This window comes from Stegastes partitus, unplaced genomic scaffold, assembly GCF_000690725.1.
Source record: "Stegastes partitus isolate 25-593 unplaced genomic scaffold, Stegastes_partitus-1.0.2 Scaffold280, whole genome shotgun sequence".
Taxonomy (NCBI): domain Eukaryota; kingdom Metazoa; phylum Chordata; class Actinopteri; family Pomacentridae; genus Stegastes; species Stegastes partitus.
This window is the reverse complement of record NW_007578011.1, coordinates 196,580-218,856: the sequence shown is the minus strand read 5'-3', so window position 1 is coordinate 218,856 and position 22,277 is coordinate 196,580. Positions and strand designations below refer to the sequence as shown.

General features: G+C 46.6%; 1 protein-coding gene across 1 annotated transcript in view; it reads left to right on the top strand.

Annotated features, from left to right (window-relative positions):
- Positions 1-3,935: 3,935 nt before the first annotated feature.
- Positions 3,936-22,277, top strand: part of LOC103357892 (junctional adhesion molecule C-like) — a 35,619-nt gene continuing 17,277 nt past the window's right edge. The window contains exon 1 of the mRNA XM_008282642.1: positions 3,936-4,050. Within this exon, the coding sequence (XP_008280864.1) occupies positions 4,002-4,050 (49 nt within the window). The 5' untranslated portion in view covers positions 3,936-4,001. The remainder of the gene's footprint in view (positions 4,051-22,277) is intronic.

The following is a 22,277-nucleotide window of genomic DNA, read 5'->3' as shown; positions in this document are numbered from 1 at the left end:
TAGCTACTCTGGACGTCACCGCGTTGGCTCCACTTCAGTGATGAGGTCAGATGATGAGGTCATTTACATTATAATATATGATGGAAATGTTTTCTTGGGCTGTAGGTGTCTCGGTGGTTAGCATCGTTAGCAGCTAGAAGGTCGCCGGTTGGCATCCCGGTGAGGACACCCGGGATCTTTCTGCATGGAGTCTCCATGTTCTCCCCGTGCAGCGTGGGTTCTCTCCGGGTTCTCCGGCTTCCTCCCACAGTCCAGAAACATGCTGAGGTTAATTGGTGATTGTAAATTGTCCGTAGGTGTGAATGTGAGTGTGCTTGGTTGTCTGTCTCTAAGTGTAGCCCTGTGATAGACTGGTTACCTGTCCAGGTGAACCTGCCTTCACCCTGAGTCAGCTGGGATAGGCTCCAGCCCCTGTGATGGATGTTTTCTGTTTCTGAAGTCATCAAAGAATGAAACACTGAAGTCAGTACTTGTGTATTTCTGGATATCCAGTTGCAGGTTGTACGGCGAGCATATGTGACGGGATGTTCTCCACACTGCTGCAGGACGTACCACAATCCAGTTAAGACGTATGAACCAGGGTGTGACAAGCTCAGACAGACAGCACATAAACAAAAATGTAAACTGTCATGTGAATAATTTCTGTTTCATTTTGCAGGACCTTAGAAATGTGCCTGGAGAGTGAAGCCTATTTTCTCTGTTTTGAATCTCTTAAATGTGTAAGTATGCAGATCACCCACTTATCTTCACCTTATTGTCATCTCATTTTGTGGAGATTATGTTTTGATTGTTGGTTACACGGTGATCTAATTCCTGATGCATGTATAAAACAAGACGTTGAAAGGAAGACATTCTTGGAGGGCATGCTCAGCTCTGGAGCTGCTGACCTGACGGCAGTGATGCCTGCATCTGGCAGCAGTGATAGCAGCCAGGCACAAAGGCTGCATACAGTCTCGTGACTCTCATTTGCACAACAATAATAATGAGGAGTTCATGCTTTGAGCTGATACAAAATAGATCTTTCTATGCAGGAAAAATATGCTATTTATATCCTATTGACCGGCACAGTGCAATTTGAATGTATTTTTCCACCAGCACTTTAAAGACAAACTGTTTCCTATTGCATGCCTGTTGTGTTGCTCGGTGTACTGAAGGTGCTGCCATGTTTTGTTTGTAGTGCAGGATTAACATGGCATGACAGCAATAAAAGACTAAGGGTGGAATTTCAGGTCCATTGGGATGCCATTAGTTGTTACCATCTGGTTGGCTGATCCATGGATGACTGTTTACTGAGAGAGACGCCAACCATGCAGGAACTACGACCAGCAAAGGCCCACCTTACAGCTGAATGGATGAAATAAGAGTCAAAAAATGTCCATCCAAAGAGCATCCTCAGCAGGAAATTTCACTGATGACATATTTTTCATTTGGGGGGTTTGTTCCAGCTTGAAGGTTTCAGTGAATGCCCTCTTCTGTGTTTTATTCAACCGGGTCGGGTCACTGGGATTAAATAACAAGAAACATTTGACCGAGACACTGTGACAGACGTTTTGCTGTGCACACGTAGCATAATGACATGAGCAAAAGCTAAATTAAAGTCTCATACAGATCATGCAAGCAGTGGAAGGGCAGCAGAGCAGCTACACCTCACAGGAGGCTGAAAAGGTTTAAACCAAATATTGACTAAGAAGTTTCTTATTGAATCTGCCTTGACATCCTCCTCTATAGTCATTTAGAAGTCACTCAGAGAGTCTGGCTCTTTAACTCGTACATCATTTCCCCGTGGGCTGTGGGAGCAGAGTACATGAAAGCCCTTTGGTCTAATTCTGTTTGCCTCAACAAGACGAGGAGGAAAAAAAAAATCACACTTCCACGATCTGTTATTTTCCACCAGGTTTTCCAGACATAAAGCAGCACAGAAAGCGGAGCCGGCTTTACAGAGAAAAGGCTTGAACTAGTTTGCAGGTTTACAAATAGCAGCGACGTTTGAGATGTTCAGTGTCAGTGATAAACCTTCGTGATCCACGGTGCTGATGCCTCAGACCCTGTAAGGAAGTATGTGTGTATTCAGCAGTGTTGTAAGAAGAGCAGACATTAAAATCCGTCTGGTTTCAGCTCCACCGGTGTGTGCTGATAGATCTCAGTGATTCCTGCAGGTACGTTGTGAGTTTTCAAACATTACAACGGTGCTAACGACACAGCAGACAATGTGAGAGACGTGTCGTCTAAAAATACGCTGTTATGTTATTTCCAAGCCTGCAACACATTTAAGCTGTTCCAACACTGCACAGTTACTAAACGGCGGCGGTAACGGCAGATATTACGTTTTTATTAGGGGATTTTTTTTTTGTTTCATTTTGAATGATGTAGCAGGAGGACTGTGACAGGATTAAAGCTCTCCAAAATAAATAAATAATAAAAAGTAAAGTAAAAACTGGAACAGCTAAGGATCAACTGTGCTTTATCCTGCCAACTCACAAAATGGCAGAATCATTTCCGATAGCGGTACTCTGTGAGTTCTTCTCCTGGTTCTCCAGCGCCGCGTTCAGCATCTACTTACATCATGTGTGCAAAGTTTTATGTCGTCCCAAATGTTGTGAAAGGTGCACCTCCAAGTAAACATCTTTGGTTTCATCCAGTAATTACACATTCAGAGCTACGGCCTAATTAATCCTCTGCAGTCACGGCGGTGGACGGGTGTGATTTATACGTGTTCCTTCACACTGACTTCAGACTGCTCATGCCGTTTATATAACGCCCCGTTTGTCCTCGTGGAAAAAGACGATTTCAGTATTTTGACACAACATATCGACCGATAACTCACATCTCTGAAGCCTGACGTCAGCCACATGGTGAACGTCACTACACTTGATTCATGTAGAATCTGACCTGAATTATACATTTACACGTGTTACGTAACACAATTCAGAGCTTTCTAGCCAAATCAGACATACGTCTATATTTAGATGTAATTGCTGCGGTGATAATGTATTCAGCCAGCACTGCATTTATCTCACATTTGACTTTTAGGGCAGCAGTATTGATCCGGTATTGACATCCACTGGCTGATCATGTCTAATGTTGGTGATAGGAGGGATTCCTGCACCACATGGCCGCAGGTATACAGTCCAGGCCATGTTTAGCCTGGACAGGTTATGTCACAGATATGGGTTGGGGAGCATGTTCCAGGCCGCACCAGCTGTCATCACAGAGTTATAACAGGGCTCAGTGGGACAGACCTGCTCGATGTAAGCAACGCATGTCCCCACGACTGGAGGCACACGGAGCAGACGGTATCCAGGAAGATGTGACAAAAACAGGACTTCACACGACTGGGATTGTTCTTTCCTGTGAACAAAGTGAGAGAGCTTTGGCTTGACATGACTGCTGTGCCTGTCACTGGGATCAGACGTACAGCGTGAGCGGGCTTACGGTCCGTGACAGGGCCCAGATTTACAACCAGTAAAAAAAAGTGCTAAGGGAATATTTTTATTAAAGCCTGCTGGCTTTTAACATTCTGTCAGTGGAAGTTTAAATGACCAGGAGCCGTAATTACAGATTAATTTGAGCTTCCGTTACCTGTTTGCTAGTATACATATTGACATTATCCATTCCATTTCACTTTAACAAGCAAAATGATGTTCTAAAGAATGCTTTGTTGTTAATCTCCCCTCCACATGACAGACTGGAGCTTCCTATCTGAGCTCCCAGCTGCTGCCTGCCTACAGTATAAGGCCACAGTAGTAAAAGCCTCCCACACCGTGTCAACTATAAATTCTTGTCTGGGGTGAGTGATGCTTTCGGTAGCCATGGAAACCTAATATAATAGAGCCCCCTCCCTCCCTGCCTCCCTCCCTCCCTCCCTCCCTCCCTCTCTCTCTCTCTCTCTCTCTCTCTCTCTCCCCCAGTCTCTCTCTAGGTCTCTCTCCCTCGCGCGACGCTCTCTGGGCTACTTTGCGCATGCACGGCCAGTCCGAGCGAGCAATCGCATCGACTCCAAGATGGCGCAAACACGTCTGGCTTGCCTCCTGACTCTCCTCTCAACTCACTGTAAGTATGAAAAAGACAAAAAGAGAAGCTCTTTCCTCCGGCTGCTGTTTGCTCTCTTATAAAGGAGACGGTCCGGTTCTGTCTACTTCTGCGCTCCGGTTTTTATTTTTATTTTTGTTTTTTTTTACCCCAACGCGAGGTGGGAAAGCCTCAGAAGTACCCCTGTGTGGTAAACTCGGGGCAGACTGACAGCCAGCTCGCTCTGCCCGCTGTGAAGTGAACATAGTTGGAGATTGTGGCAGAGAAATGATAAATGTAGTCGCCATTTTCGGCTGAACTTAGAGTCCTGATGAGTTGCGGACGCGCCGCGTTGAGCCGCTATTGTTGCTCAAACCGTCCGGACTCCCTCAGCGGTTCTGTTTAGTGGGAATAAAACACAACACGTCCGAGCGCGACCACATGTTAGCATTTAGCACGACTACCTGGGCTCAACGCGCCTCGGTTCGGTTCTGGTTGAGCCACCACGTTTTGTGAGTCTGTCTCTATGTGTGTGTGTGTGTGTGTGTGTGTGTGTGCGTGTCCTCACTCCGACAAAAGTTCCTCCCAAGTTCGGAGGCGGACTGTGTGTGAATTAAAAATGGACCAAAAGGCGGTTTGGTGCCGTTAAACTATTTAGCGCGTGTTTGCGGAGCCGCGGCGGTCGCGCGGACGATGCTGGACGTAGTGATGCGGAGGTAACGGTTCGTCCTGCGGCGGAGTAACGGGCAGGCTGACCGCGGGAGGAGCCAGCCAGGCAGTGTCCTCCTCTCCCCCTCCTCCCTACTTCTCTCCCTCATCTGCCTCCCTCCTGCTCCGAACCCGCCCCGCTGCTGCTGCCGAACCGAACCGGAGCCGGTTCAGCCGGCCACCTGTAAGAGCAGAGCTGGGTTCTTAATCATGCACAGCAGCCCTTCACGTGTTATGTTTTAATGTCTTGGAGAAAAGCAGTGAAACACTTGTTGCTGTGCTGTGAGCAGATTTATCTGATAACCAGCTTCTGATCTGTTAGAATAAAAATTTGAATAAATGGAAATGAAGGCAGATTTTCATCGAGCTAAAAAATAAACTTAATCATAGACTGATTGAATTAATAAACCATCCTATCCGGGGCCCTGTAGTGTGAGGTTTGATTTAATTTATGGAGTCATGCTGTATTTTATTTTGGGTGTAACATGTGTTCAGATTGCTGTCTGTGCTGTGCATGCATGAAGAGCTGCGCTTTGGTTGTTTTCTCCACAGCAGCTTGACTGAACCGGGCTGCCAGGTTCTCCCCTTGGACTGAGCTTAGGCGAGGTGTGAGAGGACAGACGTACAGATCAAAGGGAGCTACAGACATAAGAACCTTTCCTGTGATCTCTCACGTGTGTGAATAGGCTTATTCTCTTTGCTTTAATTAGGAATAGCAGCGGAGCTTGTTTATAATCTGCTCCACACACTGTCTCTCTTGACACACTTCCAGGCTGCAGCAGTTTTTATTTAGTCGTTGTTTTTCTGTGTGTTTCTCAGATATACGTCTCAGAGTCAGTTCCTCTGAGTAAATCTGTGACAGGCCATGATAGCAGCACAATCGGCATTTTTGGGGAGGGGGCAGTGAGCTGGTAAAGAATTAAGAATTTCTTTTGTCTTGCTGGACAGGGCTTAGCCATGTGGTCAGCTGGCCCCCAGCCAGCATCGCCCTGCCTTTAGAAACAGGACAAATCCGACTGGACTGGACTTGGCCACGGGCCCTGTTATGAATTACTAATTGGTGCTGATCAACACTGATCTCTAAAAGGTACTGACTGTAATTAGAATGCTTCTTGCATTTTCAAAAATCTCTGCTCCACATTTAGTTTTTGATGCTTCACAAAGCGATGAGGAAATCCAGCGAGCAGCGCTCGTGTCGCTCGCTTTGCTCCTCTTCCTGTGGGCCACGCTCTGTGCTGTTTGTGTGCTTGTTATTTTCAATTCATGGCAATCTTTGGGTAGCGATCATCCTAATGGCCACGCAGCCTTTCCAAGCGAAGGCTAAAGCCAGCGCGACCGAACATAGCTGCAAATATCAGCCCAGTCATCTGTCAGCGGAGCCAGAGACGAGGCCCATTGTTATTTTAAGTACACATGCTTACAGCAGACTTTCCAATCTGAGCTAATGGAATGCATTGACATTTTCCATTGTTGGCTTCACCTGAGAAATTTCACTTAAAATATTCCACAGAAAGTGGTGCGCACTATCAGAGGACATCTGCCAGATTCCTTCCTGCCAACACTGCAGCCAAGATATGTGCGGAGCTGGAAGATGCTCAGAACGGATCAGTACAGAGCACATATAGGTTCTGGGATCCCTGCTTTGACTTCTCACAAGAAACACGTGCAGACGTTGATGTATTTGAGGCGTTATGACATTAAGGCGATTTTGCTTTTTTAGGAATGTGCGTATGGACAACAGCAAATAAAGCCAACGAAAGATGTTGTGATGAAAACCTCATCGCTCACAGCTACGACCCGGACAGGAGGCTGTTCTAGACCCAGTTATCTTTCACAGATTATTGAAATCAGTTTCTCTTCCTGGATAACTGACAGGTTTATGACTTCGCACTATCTTTGTTTTCACTCGTGGCTGTCAGCCTGATCCGATCCGAGCCCCCTCTTTATCTGAACGGATAAGATAAGGCAGACGGTTGTCCACCACATAGTTGTTGAGGGTTCTATGTGCCGGTATTGCATCACTCAGGCAGCTTTGAACATCCACAAACCCGCACATGACGGGGTGCTGGTCGGATGACGCTACCCAGCACGCTCTTCAAACATTTGTCTAAATGAGAGCCAAGTGTCGGCACTTTTCCCATTGTTTGGCATGTGTGGCGTAGCCGTTTGGCATGGCAGGAGTCGGTACGCCCCAAGATAACTGCTGATAGTGGCTCCCCGAGGAGGTGCTTTTTGTCAGATGTTTCCCTACCCACCCAAAGCTTGCGAGCAAATGTTTAGAGCACTCTCTGAATGGCATGTACGGCCCCCGTGGGCAAATCACATACAGTCTGACATTTTACTGCCGAGACAGTAAATGGCAGAGTAGGACAGGGCGCACAGCAGAAAGGAGTCACTCGCTGCTCAGCATCTGTTTGGTACAAATAAAGACCCGTGAGTGAGAAGTGTCAGCGGCGTAGCGCGTTTATCATTGTTACGGGAAGGAGGAGGTATGCGTTGTGTTTATTGCCTAACTGGGAGTTGTGTAATAACGTCTACAGAATCACACAATCTTGTAATCACTTTTAGACTGCTGCTCTGAGTCATGTGGAGAGTCCCTCCGTGGGATAAAGTCAGAGCGCCACATGGCCCGTACTGTGGAATGACCCGAAACAGCTGAGCTGGAGTGGGTGGTGGTGTTTTGAGCAGCGTCGCAGGCGTAACCAGAAATATCTGCCGCGTCCCTCCCAAACCTGACTGTGCGTGTTAGCAAATGCAGCATTCCAAATAGAAAACACATGGAGGTAGAAGCCCTCACATCATATTAGCACTGACTAACAATCATAACCACCTGTTTTCCTCAGAGATAAAAGGGACCCCTGCTGGTGAGCCGGCTGAGGTCAGAGCAGGAAGGGGGAGCTGTGAAGAAGGACGGTGGAGCAGAGCTGCTTGTTGAAGGCGTTCAGAAATAAGCTGGGTGTGTCGATACGTCTGCTGAGACAGAAATCCATTCTAACCTGACACAGAGCAGGATTTAGCACCCTGTCCTGCTTCTATCATTTTTCTCACCGTCTCCAGCAGCAGACCGCTGCAGATGCTGAGGCTGAAAGGCAAACACAAACGTGCTCATGTTCCAGAAATGGCAGTGGCATGTGCGTGCTTCAAATGTCAATAAGACGAGCATGTGAAAGAACCGTCCGTCATAAACTAGAAACCAACCTCCAGGCAGGTCAGGCTGGCTAAAAACTCCAAATTAAAACATTAGCACGGCCAAGGTGGCAAAGGAACGTCTGCTGTAGGCTTAGATCAGATTTCTAAGCAGAGGTTTGGACGAGGGACAGATTCATGGGAAAAAGGAGTCAATTATGAGGTAATAAGCTTTTGGAAATGATGGCTCTTCCTCAATAGCAGACTAAATTGGTTGTTTGTTTGGACAAGGCTGTATTATTCAGTGTTTAGGCTTCTCCAGATCAACAGGACGATCTCCAGGATGCCTCCTAACTGACTGCCTGGTTCAGAGCCTTCCTGTTTGATGATCCCTATCTACGGTCACATGATCCCTGGAGGGAGGAAGCACCACGGCCGTTCTCCTGCTCATGTGTTCACTGGATACTGATGGAGTACATCAATAGGTCAAAAGAGCCCGCCATCGATCAAACATTGGGTTGCTGTCAGCTTAGTGAAATAATTAGGGGTTTCATTAATGACATGGCAGAGGCAATGAAGTGCATGTGGCTGAGCTGCTGTCGCTCTGAAAGGACAGAGCTCGAGGCTGCACTCCTGCTGAGAGTCATAACCAGATAATCGCTCTGGATTCATCTTTTGTTTACCAGGCTGTAACAAAAGGGCAATTACCGTCTAAAAATAGCCACGAGGCAGAGTCATCTGACAACCTCAGGTGTTTGATCACTGTTCAGTCCAGACCGACGGGCCCAGAACCAAGATAATGATGAGGGTCAGAACTTCTGTACTGTAGCTTTGTACGTCTGACTTTCTCTTTCAGTTTCAGTAAACAGCTCGGTGGTGTCAGGTCACGCAGGGATGTAAAGGACTAATAACGGCAGGAGCAAGACTGAGGTGAACCCTGCTATGTGAAATATTAAAATCAAGTCCAGAAGTAGCCAGAGCCCGGCTAAAAGCTTTGCTGTCACATTTCGAATGGGTCGGGGACGGGAGACGGGCTTTTAAGGTTCTGGGACTTGGCAGAGTTTTGGTAATGAAGAGATATAAAGTAGAGAGACTTAAGGATACCACAGGATTAAAAAACACAACAAAAAACGGCTTAAAAGACTTTTATTGGCAAAGACAGTCGAAGCTTTCCGTATCAGAAATGAGATCTTTTTTAAATCTCTGTGTTGTAAATCTGAGTCTCTGGATTGCATTGAAGAGCCGGTAAATTGAATTCAGCCCGTGTGATGACACTTGGCCGTGATGACAGGAAGATTTTGGGGATGTCTGCAGTCACATGGTGGAGTGTGTGTTACCGTGGAGACAAGACTCTGATTCCCAACCGAAAGCTCGCAGACATGTCGAGCGTAATGTCATGCCTGTCAGGGAGAGCAGGGGAAGGTAATGAAAGATGACTTTTGGCTGTTGCGAGCGCAGACTTTTTTGGAAGTTCCCTTGTCTTTGTCGCTGCTCGGAACAGGATGATAGTGGGGTTTCAAAATAGTCGTTTTCCACAGACAGGCTGCAGCGTCGGAGGCGGTGGAGCTGCGTCTGTGATTGATAACGATGCTGTAAATAAGGATGGTAAACCACTCAGCATTGTTACCATGAGAACCCCGTCCGCTAATCAGCAGCAGTTGTGCTTGAAGCTCATTTCCTTTTCTTACATCTGGTTTCCTGTAATTGCGAGGTGGTTTCCATACCTCCATGCACCACCTCCAGGCTCATGCCAGGGCTGCGTGATGCTACTGTGGAGGCGGCACAGGGGCGTGGATGCACCTGTCAGACATGTGGCATCAAAGTAAACATATCGCACATCTACTGTTCAGCTTCAGGTTGAAAAAACATCAGACACATGCTCCAGATTGCATCCCTGACACAGTGCTGTTTGACCAGAGGTGGTGCTGATGGTTTGGGGCAGATCCAGCCAGTTTAGCAGCGACGCCAACGTCAGACGGAGGACTCGAGGTGAATTATTGGCATCTTCTGGGAGGCAGTGCAAAATGGGTTCCAAACGGCACAGCATAGAAATGATAGATGGCTCTCAGTGAGGGGGCCAGACCTGGACCTTGATGTGTTCAACTTAAAAATAAATAAATGAGAAAATGATGTAGTGCGTGCTGGCAGGTATGTCAGGCCACAGAATTGAATGTAGGAATGAAAACGTTCTAAAAACATCTTTCTAATTGAAAAATACAAACTAATTATTTACTCTGTGGCTCCTAATCAATGATAAATTATGATCAAAGTGTTCATCTCATACAAGAGAGACTCAGTAGCTCCATACTTGGCTGCAGAGTCTGCAGAGAGGATTTCAGAGTGCTTGGGGTGCATGACACACACATCTTGGTTCTCATCCAAATGAGTTATTAGTGATGATTAACTTGTGTGTGTGTGTGTGTGTGTGTGTGTGTGTGTGTAGGTGATGTGGTTGATTTCTCTGTAAAATGCTTCTTCCTGGTCTGACATCTGCTTCGTACCTCCGTCAGTCAGAAAAACAAGGAAAAACTGCGCATCCAGTCGTCTGCAGTCGTTCTTAACACCATCTCAGGTTCCTCTCAAAATAATGTGAGACACTGCTGATGCAAAAATAAATCACAAATTAGATTTAGGTTCAGATTAGTTTGCTGCAACTCTATTAGTCTCTTCATTAGAAGTGTGTAAAACCTAATGGAGTTCAGACTTTGTTTATCTGTGGCGGGTCACTGGAGCTGGTTTTGTTTTACCTCATATGATGCTTTGACGTCTTCTGAATGTGTGAATGCAAAAGTTCAGCAGTTTGGGAAATAAACTAATTCACTTTCTGATTTACAGATGAGAAGATCAAAATGTCTAACTCAGCATAAAGACCAGAACCAGCTCACCAGGTTCTGTCCAAACCAGCACAGTTCAGAAAATCCTGCGACATAAAGCTTCTGAACTGAGGCCACTAACCTGTTATATCTAAATGTCATTAATCTGTACAACAACCAGAGTTTAAAAACAACAGATTTTAATGTTACTGGTGGGAATACGATGGCTACGAGCAGTCACTACCAGTTTACAACCAAACAACAGTTTGGGCTACAACCCACAGTAAGACGTCACACTAGTGGGATTAAACACACAAAGATCTGATCTCAGTTAGTGGACTTGAAAGATGCTGGAAGCCGGATTTCATTACCAGAGTATTTTATTATTATTATTATTATTTTGTGGTGTTCATGCTGTGACTGACTGTGGATTTATTTACCTCACAGACATGTGTGATCAATTTTCTCATCCCACTCCCCAGATATTGAGGTATTCCTTTAAACTAGCTTTAAAATAGAAAATAGTAGTAGACAAACGAGTGCCAGTGTTTAATGCAGAGTCCACACACTGTGGTCGTTGTGATCAATAGCGCTGCTGCTGTCGAAGGCCCACCAGTACAGACCCAGTTAGCTTTCAGCTGACTGGACAGACCGAGCTGGCAGACTGTAACCAGACCATATGGCCATATGGTGGGAGGACGATCCCTTCTGGGCTGCTTAGTGGTGAATGTGTTGAGACTGAACTGGAATGGATAGCACTGTTAGGCAGTGTTACAGCTTTCCAAAATATCTTCTGGTTGAAAGCAATCCAAGCTCCATTGATCCAAATAGTATTGATCTCCTACACCGGTGGCTTTTAGGTCAAGTGTTGAAAAAGTTCAGACAGGATCACGGAGACTTTCATCTGAGTGCTTTTTCCCTGCATCCGCTAAAAGTTGAGCTGAGGGAAGAACTGCCCTGGTTCAAAATGTTGCTGTACGGATCATAGATAAATAGTTAAAGAGAGCTGAAATGGTTGATATCTGGCAGCATTAATGGAATTCCCTGATTCTGTCAGATGAGATCAGGAGTGCCTGAGTCGCCCATGCTTTTTAGGCTTTGCTGTGAATCATGCTAGCGAAGGAGCTCAGTGTACACAGCGCTGTTGCCACATGTGTGTGAGGGCATACTTTGGGTAACTGAGTGCTTCAGATATTTGTCAGGATGCCAGACATAGGCGACGAGTTTGTACCGTGGCGGCTGGCCCCTGTCTGAGCTCCGATAGGAGAGGCTTCACATGTGGCTCTGCTCGCTTTCTGTGTCATAGAAAGCAATGGAGGGGAAAGAGCAGGAAGCAATTTGGGTGGATTTCACCGTGACTCAGGGGTTTGTCGGGCATTTGTCATGATTGTAGCAGGTCGGTCAAACCGGCCGAGCTGCAGCCTCAAAGCTGGTCACAGACTTCAGCATTAGGCTCAGACTGTTTTGTAATTTCAGTGACAGAACCTTAACAGAGACTTCAGGAACTGTTGACATCAACAACACTGTCCAGAAAACAGCAGCACTTAAAGGATGCTTCGTATACCTCACCCTGTATTCAGTTCGGCTGCATAGGGGTAAATAAAAACAGGAAGAAATGAGATGGAAGCAGAGGATGAGCGGTGGACGTTCCTCAGCCCGTCTGCGTTCAGGGATTTCCTGTATTGTTTTCCGTTAACATAGCAATTAACCTTAATTGTCAGTTTCTCGACATTAAACCTCATCTCCTGTGTCAGGCCCAAAATGGTCGTGTTATCTGCTCGGCCATTTCCTTTCACAGGGCCGTCTCCTCTTCCAAAGTCAGATTAACGTATTTACACGACGGTCATCATCAGAGCTGGAAAAGGTAAATAAATGATTCCTTTCAGGCCCGTAGCACGTAATGAGGGATTTTCCAAGACCTGAAACTGTTCTCAGAATGTAGGAAGATAGAGTAAAATATGAAAAAACAGCTCTAATTAGAGGACTGCTTTGTTTTTCATAGTGTGTTTTAACAGTCATGCTACCGTATTCTTGTTGTTGCCTCCTCTGAATTTTCATATTGAAACTAGTATTTAAAAAAGGATTAAAAAATTAAGCTCGTGTTCTGGCAGTTTGGGGTTAAAACGTGACAACAACTTGGGGTGATGTTGGTGGAGCCGTCATAGACTTCTCACAGATGGCTGAGGTAAAGTCTCACCTTGTTCTTCACGTGTACGACCAGTGTTTTCATTGGTCGCTGGCTCCCGCTGGCCTCGCTCGTACTGAAAAACAAAGCCGCTTCTCATAGTTATTCAGTTGAGCTTAAGAATACAGAGAGCACAGATGTGAGGTTCCTAAAATATTCAACGTACAAAAGCAAAGAGCCAACAAATAATTTATTGAGAAAATAAGGAAACAACAGCAGAAACACAAGAACAAAAGCCATTTAGTGGGCAGGGTGGACTTTAGGCTGGATCCAGATGCCTTTTGCAGAAGGTGAACAAGAGTGAAAACATACAGCAGGCCACTGACCCCACGCCCACAGCGCTCCACCCCAGAGCTGAACCCGGAGCTCCCTCACAGCCGTCCCGTCTGGCCCGATCTGGTTCTAGCCAGAACAATGATCTTATGGTTTCATGAGCTTCCTCCACCACACTTTCAGAGGGAATCTGTATCTCTGTGCTGACAAGCCTCTCAAAACGGCCTGCGTCCATCCAGCGCTCGGTAATGAATCCCCCACTTACCCCGACCGCCCCGCCGCCGTCCTGCCCTCCCCTCACACAGGCTCGCTCATGCAGAACCGAGCCACTGTACAGCTTTATCTCAGATCATCAACACTCAAGATCATCAGTGTTCACATCTGTGGGCGGCTTCCTTTGGGGCGATCGCCTGCGTGGTAGCGTTGCTCAGTGAGAACAGCTCAGTTCTGCAGAGAGCGATGAGCTCTGAAGGACTGCTGCGATGTGCTGGTGTCCAACCCACAGCGCTCAGTCACACAGCACCGCATGTATTACAGTCCTTATGAATGGGACCGGACCATTTCATTCTGCTGCTTTCCTCTCAGTGTTGAGATGGAGGCATTTAAGCAGATTGAGCCTGGCACTTTGCCAAATGAGTTATGGTCGTAGCTTATCAGGGCTGGGCCCGCGCGGCTAACTTCCACAGAATCGTCTGGATGTTCCTTTCTGGAGGCAAACTGTAGACGTTAACTGATGGAACGTCCTCCTCGCTGTGACTCACAGTCAACACATAAATTAATCATTTCAGCTTTACGCTGCATGTAAAGTCGTGTTTTTATCATTGGTGTTGTCAAAAGTAAGACAGAAATAAACTGCACTGGTTTGGATTTCATCACTGAGTCCGGCGCCAGATGTGTGCAGGTTTGGGTCGTTGGATTTACATGTAAACACCAGAAAGAGCATTATAATCTGCTTAGGAGAACATTTTTGCGTTCTTACCTATAGGGAAAAGAGATTCAATTGGAAAATGTTTTCTCGTTATCCCGGGATGTGGAGCGCTCGAATCTGTGTGCAACGAACAAGTACGTGTCTTCTATAGTCAGCTGTAGCGCGCAGAACGCCACGGAGGAGTTATGTTTGACGCACGCAAAGACAGCAGGTGACCGAGATCACCAGCTGTCATCTATTCTTACCATAAAAGCACTTTGGAGCTCAGCCATTGTTTCCCGGACCAGGAGGGCTGCACCGTGACCGTGTACCGCACACCTTGGCTTCCTCTGGGCCGGTATGCGTGGTGGCATAGCTCACGTGACGGCCTGGAAACGAGCGGCATGAAGCGCTCGGTCATTTGGCCGTCTGATGCCTTTGTCTGGTATTTCCCACGGAAACCCATCAAGGATTCCTCCCTGAGCAGGTGATGGAAGTGCGGCTCCTGGGGGGAGGTGGGCCGAGGGGCAGCAGCGGGAGCCTTGGATGGTTTCACTCCCCACCTGTTGTTCCAGCGACATTCCCTGTCCCACAGCTCAACCAGCCTGTTCAAACTATTTGAGTCCTGAGCATGCCTTGATGCACATTTGTTGTCTGAGGGGGCTGCTTGTTGGCAAATTCTTGCTTGGGTTGCACACTTAGATGTCTCAATATTTATTTAGATTCTTTTTTTTTTTTTTTTACTTGCAGTGTCGGCGTAATGTTCACAAACAACCGTCTCTTGGAACGAGCAGCACACTTGATTTATTCCCAGTTATGTGCTACAGAATGGAATTTGTTTTCAGCGTGTGGTTAATGAGCGCAGGCGTCTCCACCCTGTTAATTAGACGTTATTTTAGATGGGAGTCAGAACAGAGTTTTATTATTTATGTTGACTGAATTCTCTGCACAGCCACGTATTTAATGTATAAGTTCAGTGACTGTTTACGGGCAGTTCTCTTTAAATCCTATGAATGTACGCTGTGCTGGCGATGTGCATGAATATTTGAGCAACCTTGCGGATCAACAAGCTTTCCAAAGAGGCTCGTGAACAATGAGGAAAGTCGTCTCTTTTCCTACGTGGTCACAGCCTTTTGGCTCCACTTTCTCCCTTTCAGGGCTAAAACGTGGGAGCGTCCGGCGACCTCGGTCCCAGCACCACGCCTGCCTGTCAGAGCTGGTTTCACCTGTGACCAGTCATCCCCTACACACTCACACACTTCTGGCGACCTCACATTCTGCACTCCTCTTCATTTACTCCGCATTAGTGCTTACTAAGGAACAATGAAACAGTCAGAAGTGCTTCCCACAGCATTATACAGCATGCAGGCCAGTTGCCCCGGTCCGTGAGGGGTGGCTGCAAAGGAAAGGAAATCTTTGTTAAAGAGTAAATCTTTGCTGCGGCAGCGTGTTTGACCCCTGACTCTTTGCTTAACGATGCTGATTGACTTCAGCTCTTCTTTTTTTTTTCTGTCACAAATTCAGCAGAAGGTAGCAGAAGCACTCGCTTGTCTGGTGTTAAAGGTGTGAAATGCAAACAACAACCAAATGCTAAGCACACTTTTCAAATCCTTTACCAGTGTTTGTAGTTTAATGAGTATTGATAGGCTGATTTAGGAGGCTTGTGTCGTTATAAAGTGCATCCGGTTTTAGTGCTGGAGATGTTTGCAATCTTTGTGGGGCCCAGTGTTTGTGGAGAACGTTTAAATCCTTAGAACATGAGCCGGTTAGCGGAGGACTGAGTCATCTCTGGAAAAAACTAGAATCGTGCAGAGTGTGGTTAAACAGATTGGAGCCCATTTTATTGCTAGTAAACAGTGAAAGAAAGACCTTGCTGTGGTATTAGCTGATCAGACGTGCATCGTGTCAATCTATCGGCCGTGCTGGTCCATTACTCAGGCCTCCCTCACACAACATGGCTTTTGTTCAGCACAGGAAACAAAGGCCAGTTAATGGGCCGGGCTGTGGGAAGCTATTGTTGGAACAGTAGACTTTAGAAATACTGTGATTTTTTTTTTTCCTGGACCTGCTGTTTGAGAGTTGATAGCATCTTGATGACTGAGCCGAACGTGGCTGGGTGGTCTCGTTATGAGGACTTTATGAGCTTCCTGCTGCCATTTCACAGCTTCACAGTTTAAGACGTGAGTGCATTCGACTACACTCAGAGAGATTTGTCTTCTGGCATCCATACGTAGCTGTTGGTATTATTCAGTGACAGTGAGCCTCAACACAGCGAGTTAAACGAACCGCCGCTCTCTCCTGTAGAGATGTGCAGGTTGAGAGAATCCACATCTCATGAAAGCAGTCGGATATAAAGGTCAGCGGAGTTCTAAAAAAGTTGTTGTGTCCCCAAAGGCTGCATCACAGAAAGCACCCTTTCAGTTCGGCTCTGTTCAGCCCACAGCGGCCATCCTTGGAGCACGCAGGAAGTGAGGCAGATTAAACCTTTTGGACCTGCTAAGTCAACACGTCTCTGCTGTGCGCTGTTGTGTTATTGTTCAGTTGTCAGTTGAGCCTTAACTCATCGTGGTCGGCTACGCTCACCGTCCACGCACTCAACAATGAGCGCTTATCTCTGCAGGCTGTGGCGCGGTGGCTCAGCCGCCCCCATCGCCCCGTCACAGCGCAGGCCAAATAGGGCATTATTAGGTAAAGGAAGTGCTGGCTGGTCAAAAAAGATCCGTGTTCATATCCCAGCAGCCAGATTAGCTTGATATCTGCAGATGTTAGTGTTCCCAGCTCTTTATATGTTATAGGGGAATTACTGGTTAATCCTATGTGGCACGCTGATGCAAAGCTTTGGAAAAGGGTGACTGTTTCTGTTTCAGATCAGATGTGTATATGAGTGTACAGGGTGGGGGAGGTTTAGGTGTGTGTGGGAGTTATCCAGGGATTTAGCGCCGTGCGTTATTATCTGAACAGTTCATTGTTGACTGGCTGAGGATATAGGTTAATGCACAGTAGCAATAGTCATTTACCAAACCCTGCTCCAGTGATCAGTTTAAGATGTTGTCACTATCAGTGGACTGGTACAATCACAGAATAATACGACCCATAAGCCAGTGCTGTAGCCATACAAATGCTGACTTTCATCGTGGTTGAAAAGGGCCTGCGTGGAAATTGCAGTCCTAATTAGGATTAAGGAAGGGGTCAGGCTGCCTGGACTAGAATGTGAAGCATTTGCAATGAGCGCTGCCGATGCCATCTGTGCAGAGTGTGGTGAGGAGCTAATTCTGGCACTGAGTGTGGCGCGATTTAACAGAGATTTTTGTGGTAGCAGCTTCAATTCAAGCATGGGATTTGACTCCGAGTGCAGCCCAAAAAACTGTTGTCGGGAGCTGAATTAGCCCCCACCCCCTTCTGTTAGAGCTCCTTTAAGCTGACGCCATGGAGCTCCCCAATTCATGTGGACATCCAACATGTGTGGCATGTCAGATTGTTCGCATAACAGAGATGCTGCGCCAGGGGAGGCCCAGTCAGCCTCTTGGCCTTGTGCTTCGATCTGTTTTGACAAGGCGTTCTCACTGTCTCCCTCAAGAGGCTGACCTGGGCTAGAAACATCAGCAGCCAATTATTTCATCGTGAAGTACGGTCAAGGTTTCCCCGGGCGCCCGTGAAAGGCAGGGAGAGCCACCGCTGCTTGCATTTTCTACCTGAGAGGGAGCCCAATTAGCAGGCTGCGGGGGTTCTGGCTGGTGCTGACAGCCACTATAAATAGTGTACGGGCGTCTGAATGCTAACCTGTTGTGCAGTAGTAAGGAACCGCTCATTACCTCTGACCGCCCACATCACTGCTGACATCAGTGGAAGTTGTTGAACTGACACAGAATTCTGACTGGTACCACCACTGGTACCACCCGTTTCTCTAGGTTCTGACTTTGCTGCTGATGCGGTGAACCGTGAATCATTTTAAGAATTTAATATCAAAACCACAGTAAGAGTGAGTTTATCTGCAAAACAGCTGTGAAAGTGCTGAAACTAACGTCATGGTTCAGATCCTGACTCAGAACACTGTCATGTGACTGTCGGGCCAGAGTTCTGTTAAAATGCTGTAAGTCGATGTGAAGGTGCTTAAATTCTTCTTTACTTTTGCTTTCATAAAACAGAATAAATGACTAATGCAGGCGATGTAGCTCAGACAGCAGGGGGAGGGGGCGCGGCGTCGCAAATATAACTCTACGGTGGATCATGTTTTCCACCAGGATGCCATGACTGGATGTCTGGTCGGTACGTGGACGTCCACACTCGAACATTGTGTGTGTTTGATGGTGATTGTGGCCTCCCTCACAACCCACACTGACCATTGTTCAGTTTAATTAAGAATTCATTCACTGCTAGATCCTGAAACTGTGTCACTAACAAAGGTCTCCATTGGCATGCGGAGCTGCCGGGGCCATGTGAAGAGGCAGCGTGGCACCAAACAACTGGACTATTTTTATGCAACAGCTATCTGATTATCTCAGGGCCAAGATGTTTCACATGACTTCATGAATAGTCATGTTATCAGTGAAGATCATGTAATGAGTATTAATTATTTCTAAAAGCTCTATTGACAAGAGCGACTGAGGCCACCAGGACGGGCCTCATGAAGCGACTGCACGCTAACGGCAAAGTCCAGAATGGCTTCAGGTGCAGCAGTGGAAGCAAACGCATAAAATTATGGTATGAAATACAAGAAAGCACAAACTAGTCAGGGGAAAAATGGGCAACACATTTATAACAAATTAACTGTTAAAGTAGTCGTGCAGTTTTCTCTGTAGAAACTCTGCCGTCTTTCTTCATCTTGTTTGAAAAAAACTTTATTGGACTTATGACTGGACACAGGTGAGGGCGGGCTTCGTATTAGTCGATTGGACCGTACACCGCGAGCCGAGGAAGTCACAGACTCTGGCCTCATGTGAAGGCCGGTTAAAGTCAGTGTGTAGCCTGAGGTAGCACGTCGTGCACGTTTCATAGAACTGGCACAGTGTCTGTCCAGCTTTCAAGGCTAACCCTGCTAGCATGCTATAGCTGATGGACGACAACTTGTGCCCTCCCACAACTCACACTTTTGGTGTAAGTATGTGGACTGCCTCTCAGAGTGAAGGAAGACTCTACAGCAGCTGCATTCTTTGGATGTTACTTCATTGAATCCCACTGAAGGGCTGCTCCAGTGTCCTTCTGCCTAGAACTGAGCTCCTCGTTCAGGTTAAAGGATTCCTGTGTGTAGCTTAAATCACCTACAACTCTGTGTGCAGGACTGAACGCTGGTACCTTTTCTAGACCGTGTTCTCCATACGAGGAGTCGTCCTGCCTAAACTCTGAGGAATTTGGAAGACCCGCCCTACCAAGGAAGCATCCTGGACTCTCAGCACTATCAATAGACTTCTGTTAGCATTTTTTAGGTCACAGAGTGTACAGTCAAGGAGATGTTCTACTAAACATCATGTACTGAGCAGTTTGGGTTAGAAACACACAGCATCACATCCCGAGCTGACACCCCTCAACCAGAAGCTGTACGACTGACATTCTTGAACAGGAGGCGAACACGACTGATCACAGAAACTCCTTTTACTGCTATCAGCGTTTTGTTTTGATAAAGATGCACGCAAGAGACATATCAGGAAGACATCACAGGTGTTATCCTGCTCAGAAGAGCTGGAGGATTATGAAGAGTGTTGAGGATGTTGTTTATGCCAACATCAGTTTCCTTCTCCATCTATTTGGAATAAAGGCTAGAGTCAGCCGGCTGGTTTGAGAGATGTGAAGTCAACGGGAGAACGAGTGGAAGCTGAGTGAGATCCATAAAGGGTGATATGTCCGTAGTTTTACGTATGTGCCTGTTTGAGTGTGAAACGATGGCTCAACACGGCGGCTGCCATCGTGGAAAGTTAAAGGCACTGCTTGTAAAAGTTGCTCTTCCTCCTCTGTGGTCCAGTCCTGTGAGCTAGTCATGCTTAGCTGGAGGTTAAAGGGAGAGCAGGCCAGATGTAGACGCTAACACTGACGCAAAGTGACAGGTTCCCAGGCATTCAGTGACACCATCAGCTCCTCCCCCTTCATCCTCATGCTGGCTCAGGCCTCGTCTTTGACCCTCCCAGATCAGAGGGCTCACCAGCAGTAAGGCACATGGGTAACTGTGGCCTCAGCAGGCTAACGGACCAGGGCCTGGAGCAGCCGCGTATGTAAATGCAGAATAAATGAATACACAAGAAGGCCTTGTAGGGAAAGCTGAACTGTGTTTGGGTGCACCTGGAAAAGATAGGATGAAATAACTTCTGATACCAGGATACAACTTTTAGTCCGACAGAATGAGTTTATCCACCTGGGGTAGAAACACAACGCCTGTCAGGGATATCACCCTCAGACCAGGATCAGCATGTCAGCAGGAGGACTTTTCTGCTTCGCTGTGTGTCCACCTCGCTTCGTTTCATTTAAATCCACTGTTGTAGATGATGAAAAACAAGACCCACTGGTGAGGTGGTTTAGGTTAGAGGCACGTGTCTCCTTTACCTCCTGTGTCTGCTTTTCTTTTCCAGCTCTTCACTCCTGTGGTTATTAAACCTGATGGTACGATGACCACTTAGCATTCTGATCACACTCTTAGCCGGGCCGCTGTCGTCTCTGAACATGATTCTGCTCTCTGCCGCTTGGCCACAGCGTTCTGTGACTGGGTTAATCCGTCCAGAGCGCTCACGACTAAAGGAGGAGTTCAGCACTTTGGAAAATGTGTTTCTTTGCTTTGTTGCTGAGGATCAAGATGGAAAAAGTCAGTGCTGCTCCGATGTGTGTTTGGTGAATATGAAGTGAGTGAGCAGACAGTTAGCTTAGCATACATGCTGTAGAAAGAGGAAGCAGCTCATGTGTGATATATGAAGAGTTCATATGTGAGTTTTAAAGCTGCTGGGAGGCACATGTCAGCTTGATGTGTGTTGGCAGTGGCATACATCCATCCCTGAAGTTCTAGCGATCTTCTCATCATACCGTCCATCCCTGCATGTGGAACTGTTCCTTTAAGACAACTTCATAGCCAGTCACGAGTTAGAGGTGGACAGTCTGATGAGCCCATGCCGTAGACAGTCTGGAATCTGAAGTGCTTTTTAGAAGATCATACATTAGCAGCACTCCTCCAGTGAGTCCCATGGACGGACTCCAGCTCCACTATCTTTACCTCGTCCCTGTTCTGGTGTCTGTAACGCCGACACGAGGCAGAACAGAGGAGGGCTCTCTGATCAGCTGCTGGGGTTTCACAAGAGACGTCCTGAAGATACAGATCTGTACTTCCAGTGAGAACTTTCATATTAAAATTAAAACACAATGTGTGTGTTGGCCCTGTATTAATAATAATAATAATAATAATAATAATAATAATAATTCATTTGGTCTAGAGTTCAGGTTCAGCCTTTGTCTCCAGGTAACCACGTGCACAGCTGATCATGTGATTAGATGAGTTTAACTGAACCTGAGGAGAACTATCACACAGTTCTACCCCAACAGGCTGTCAGATGAGCTGTTGGCCAGATTGCTCCTCCAGACCACCAGGCCTCCATCATGGTCTGTGGCCGGAGTGATTTATGTCGACCGGTTCCATCGCAGGCTGGAGGCTGTGAATCTTTTTCCTCGCCTTACAGTAAACACGTTAAACTTTGACCCAGATACCACAGCAAACCTTGAGTTTAGTTGACCACTCCACCCACGTTCAGCACGTAATACATTTATATGTAGGTTTAATATAGCTGCATATTTCACATAGACTGTGCTGCTGTGGACACGCTGCTCTGGGTTCAGCCATTTATGTGCTCAAATGCGTTGACATTTGCTCGGCAGCTGAAGGAGCATCTGACACATTGGTGTGTTAGAGTTTGCCTTATCTTTGTTCTAACCTTTACATGTGTGCACACGGTTCTGGCCGTTTTTCTCACGCTGATGGAGTCATGAGGTAGACGAGGTGAATGTTGATCTGGACTACGAGCACGTCAGAAGAAAAAGTCCTGCCTCATGTTTCTGATGACTGTATGAATGTAGATGAGTTCAGACAGTCTAGAAGTAACTAAATACACAGTGTAATCTTTAAGCTTTGTCCAGAACACTGCAGCAGTTCATGACGTTGGTCAATGACCGAATCGTGTTTTAGAAGCAGCTGAAATGTCTCTGTGCGTATAAACATAACATACTATCCTGATAAACATGACAACAGCTCACTGCATATAACTTAACAAATAACATTTATTTATTTATT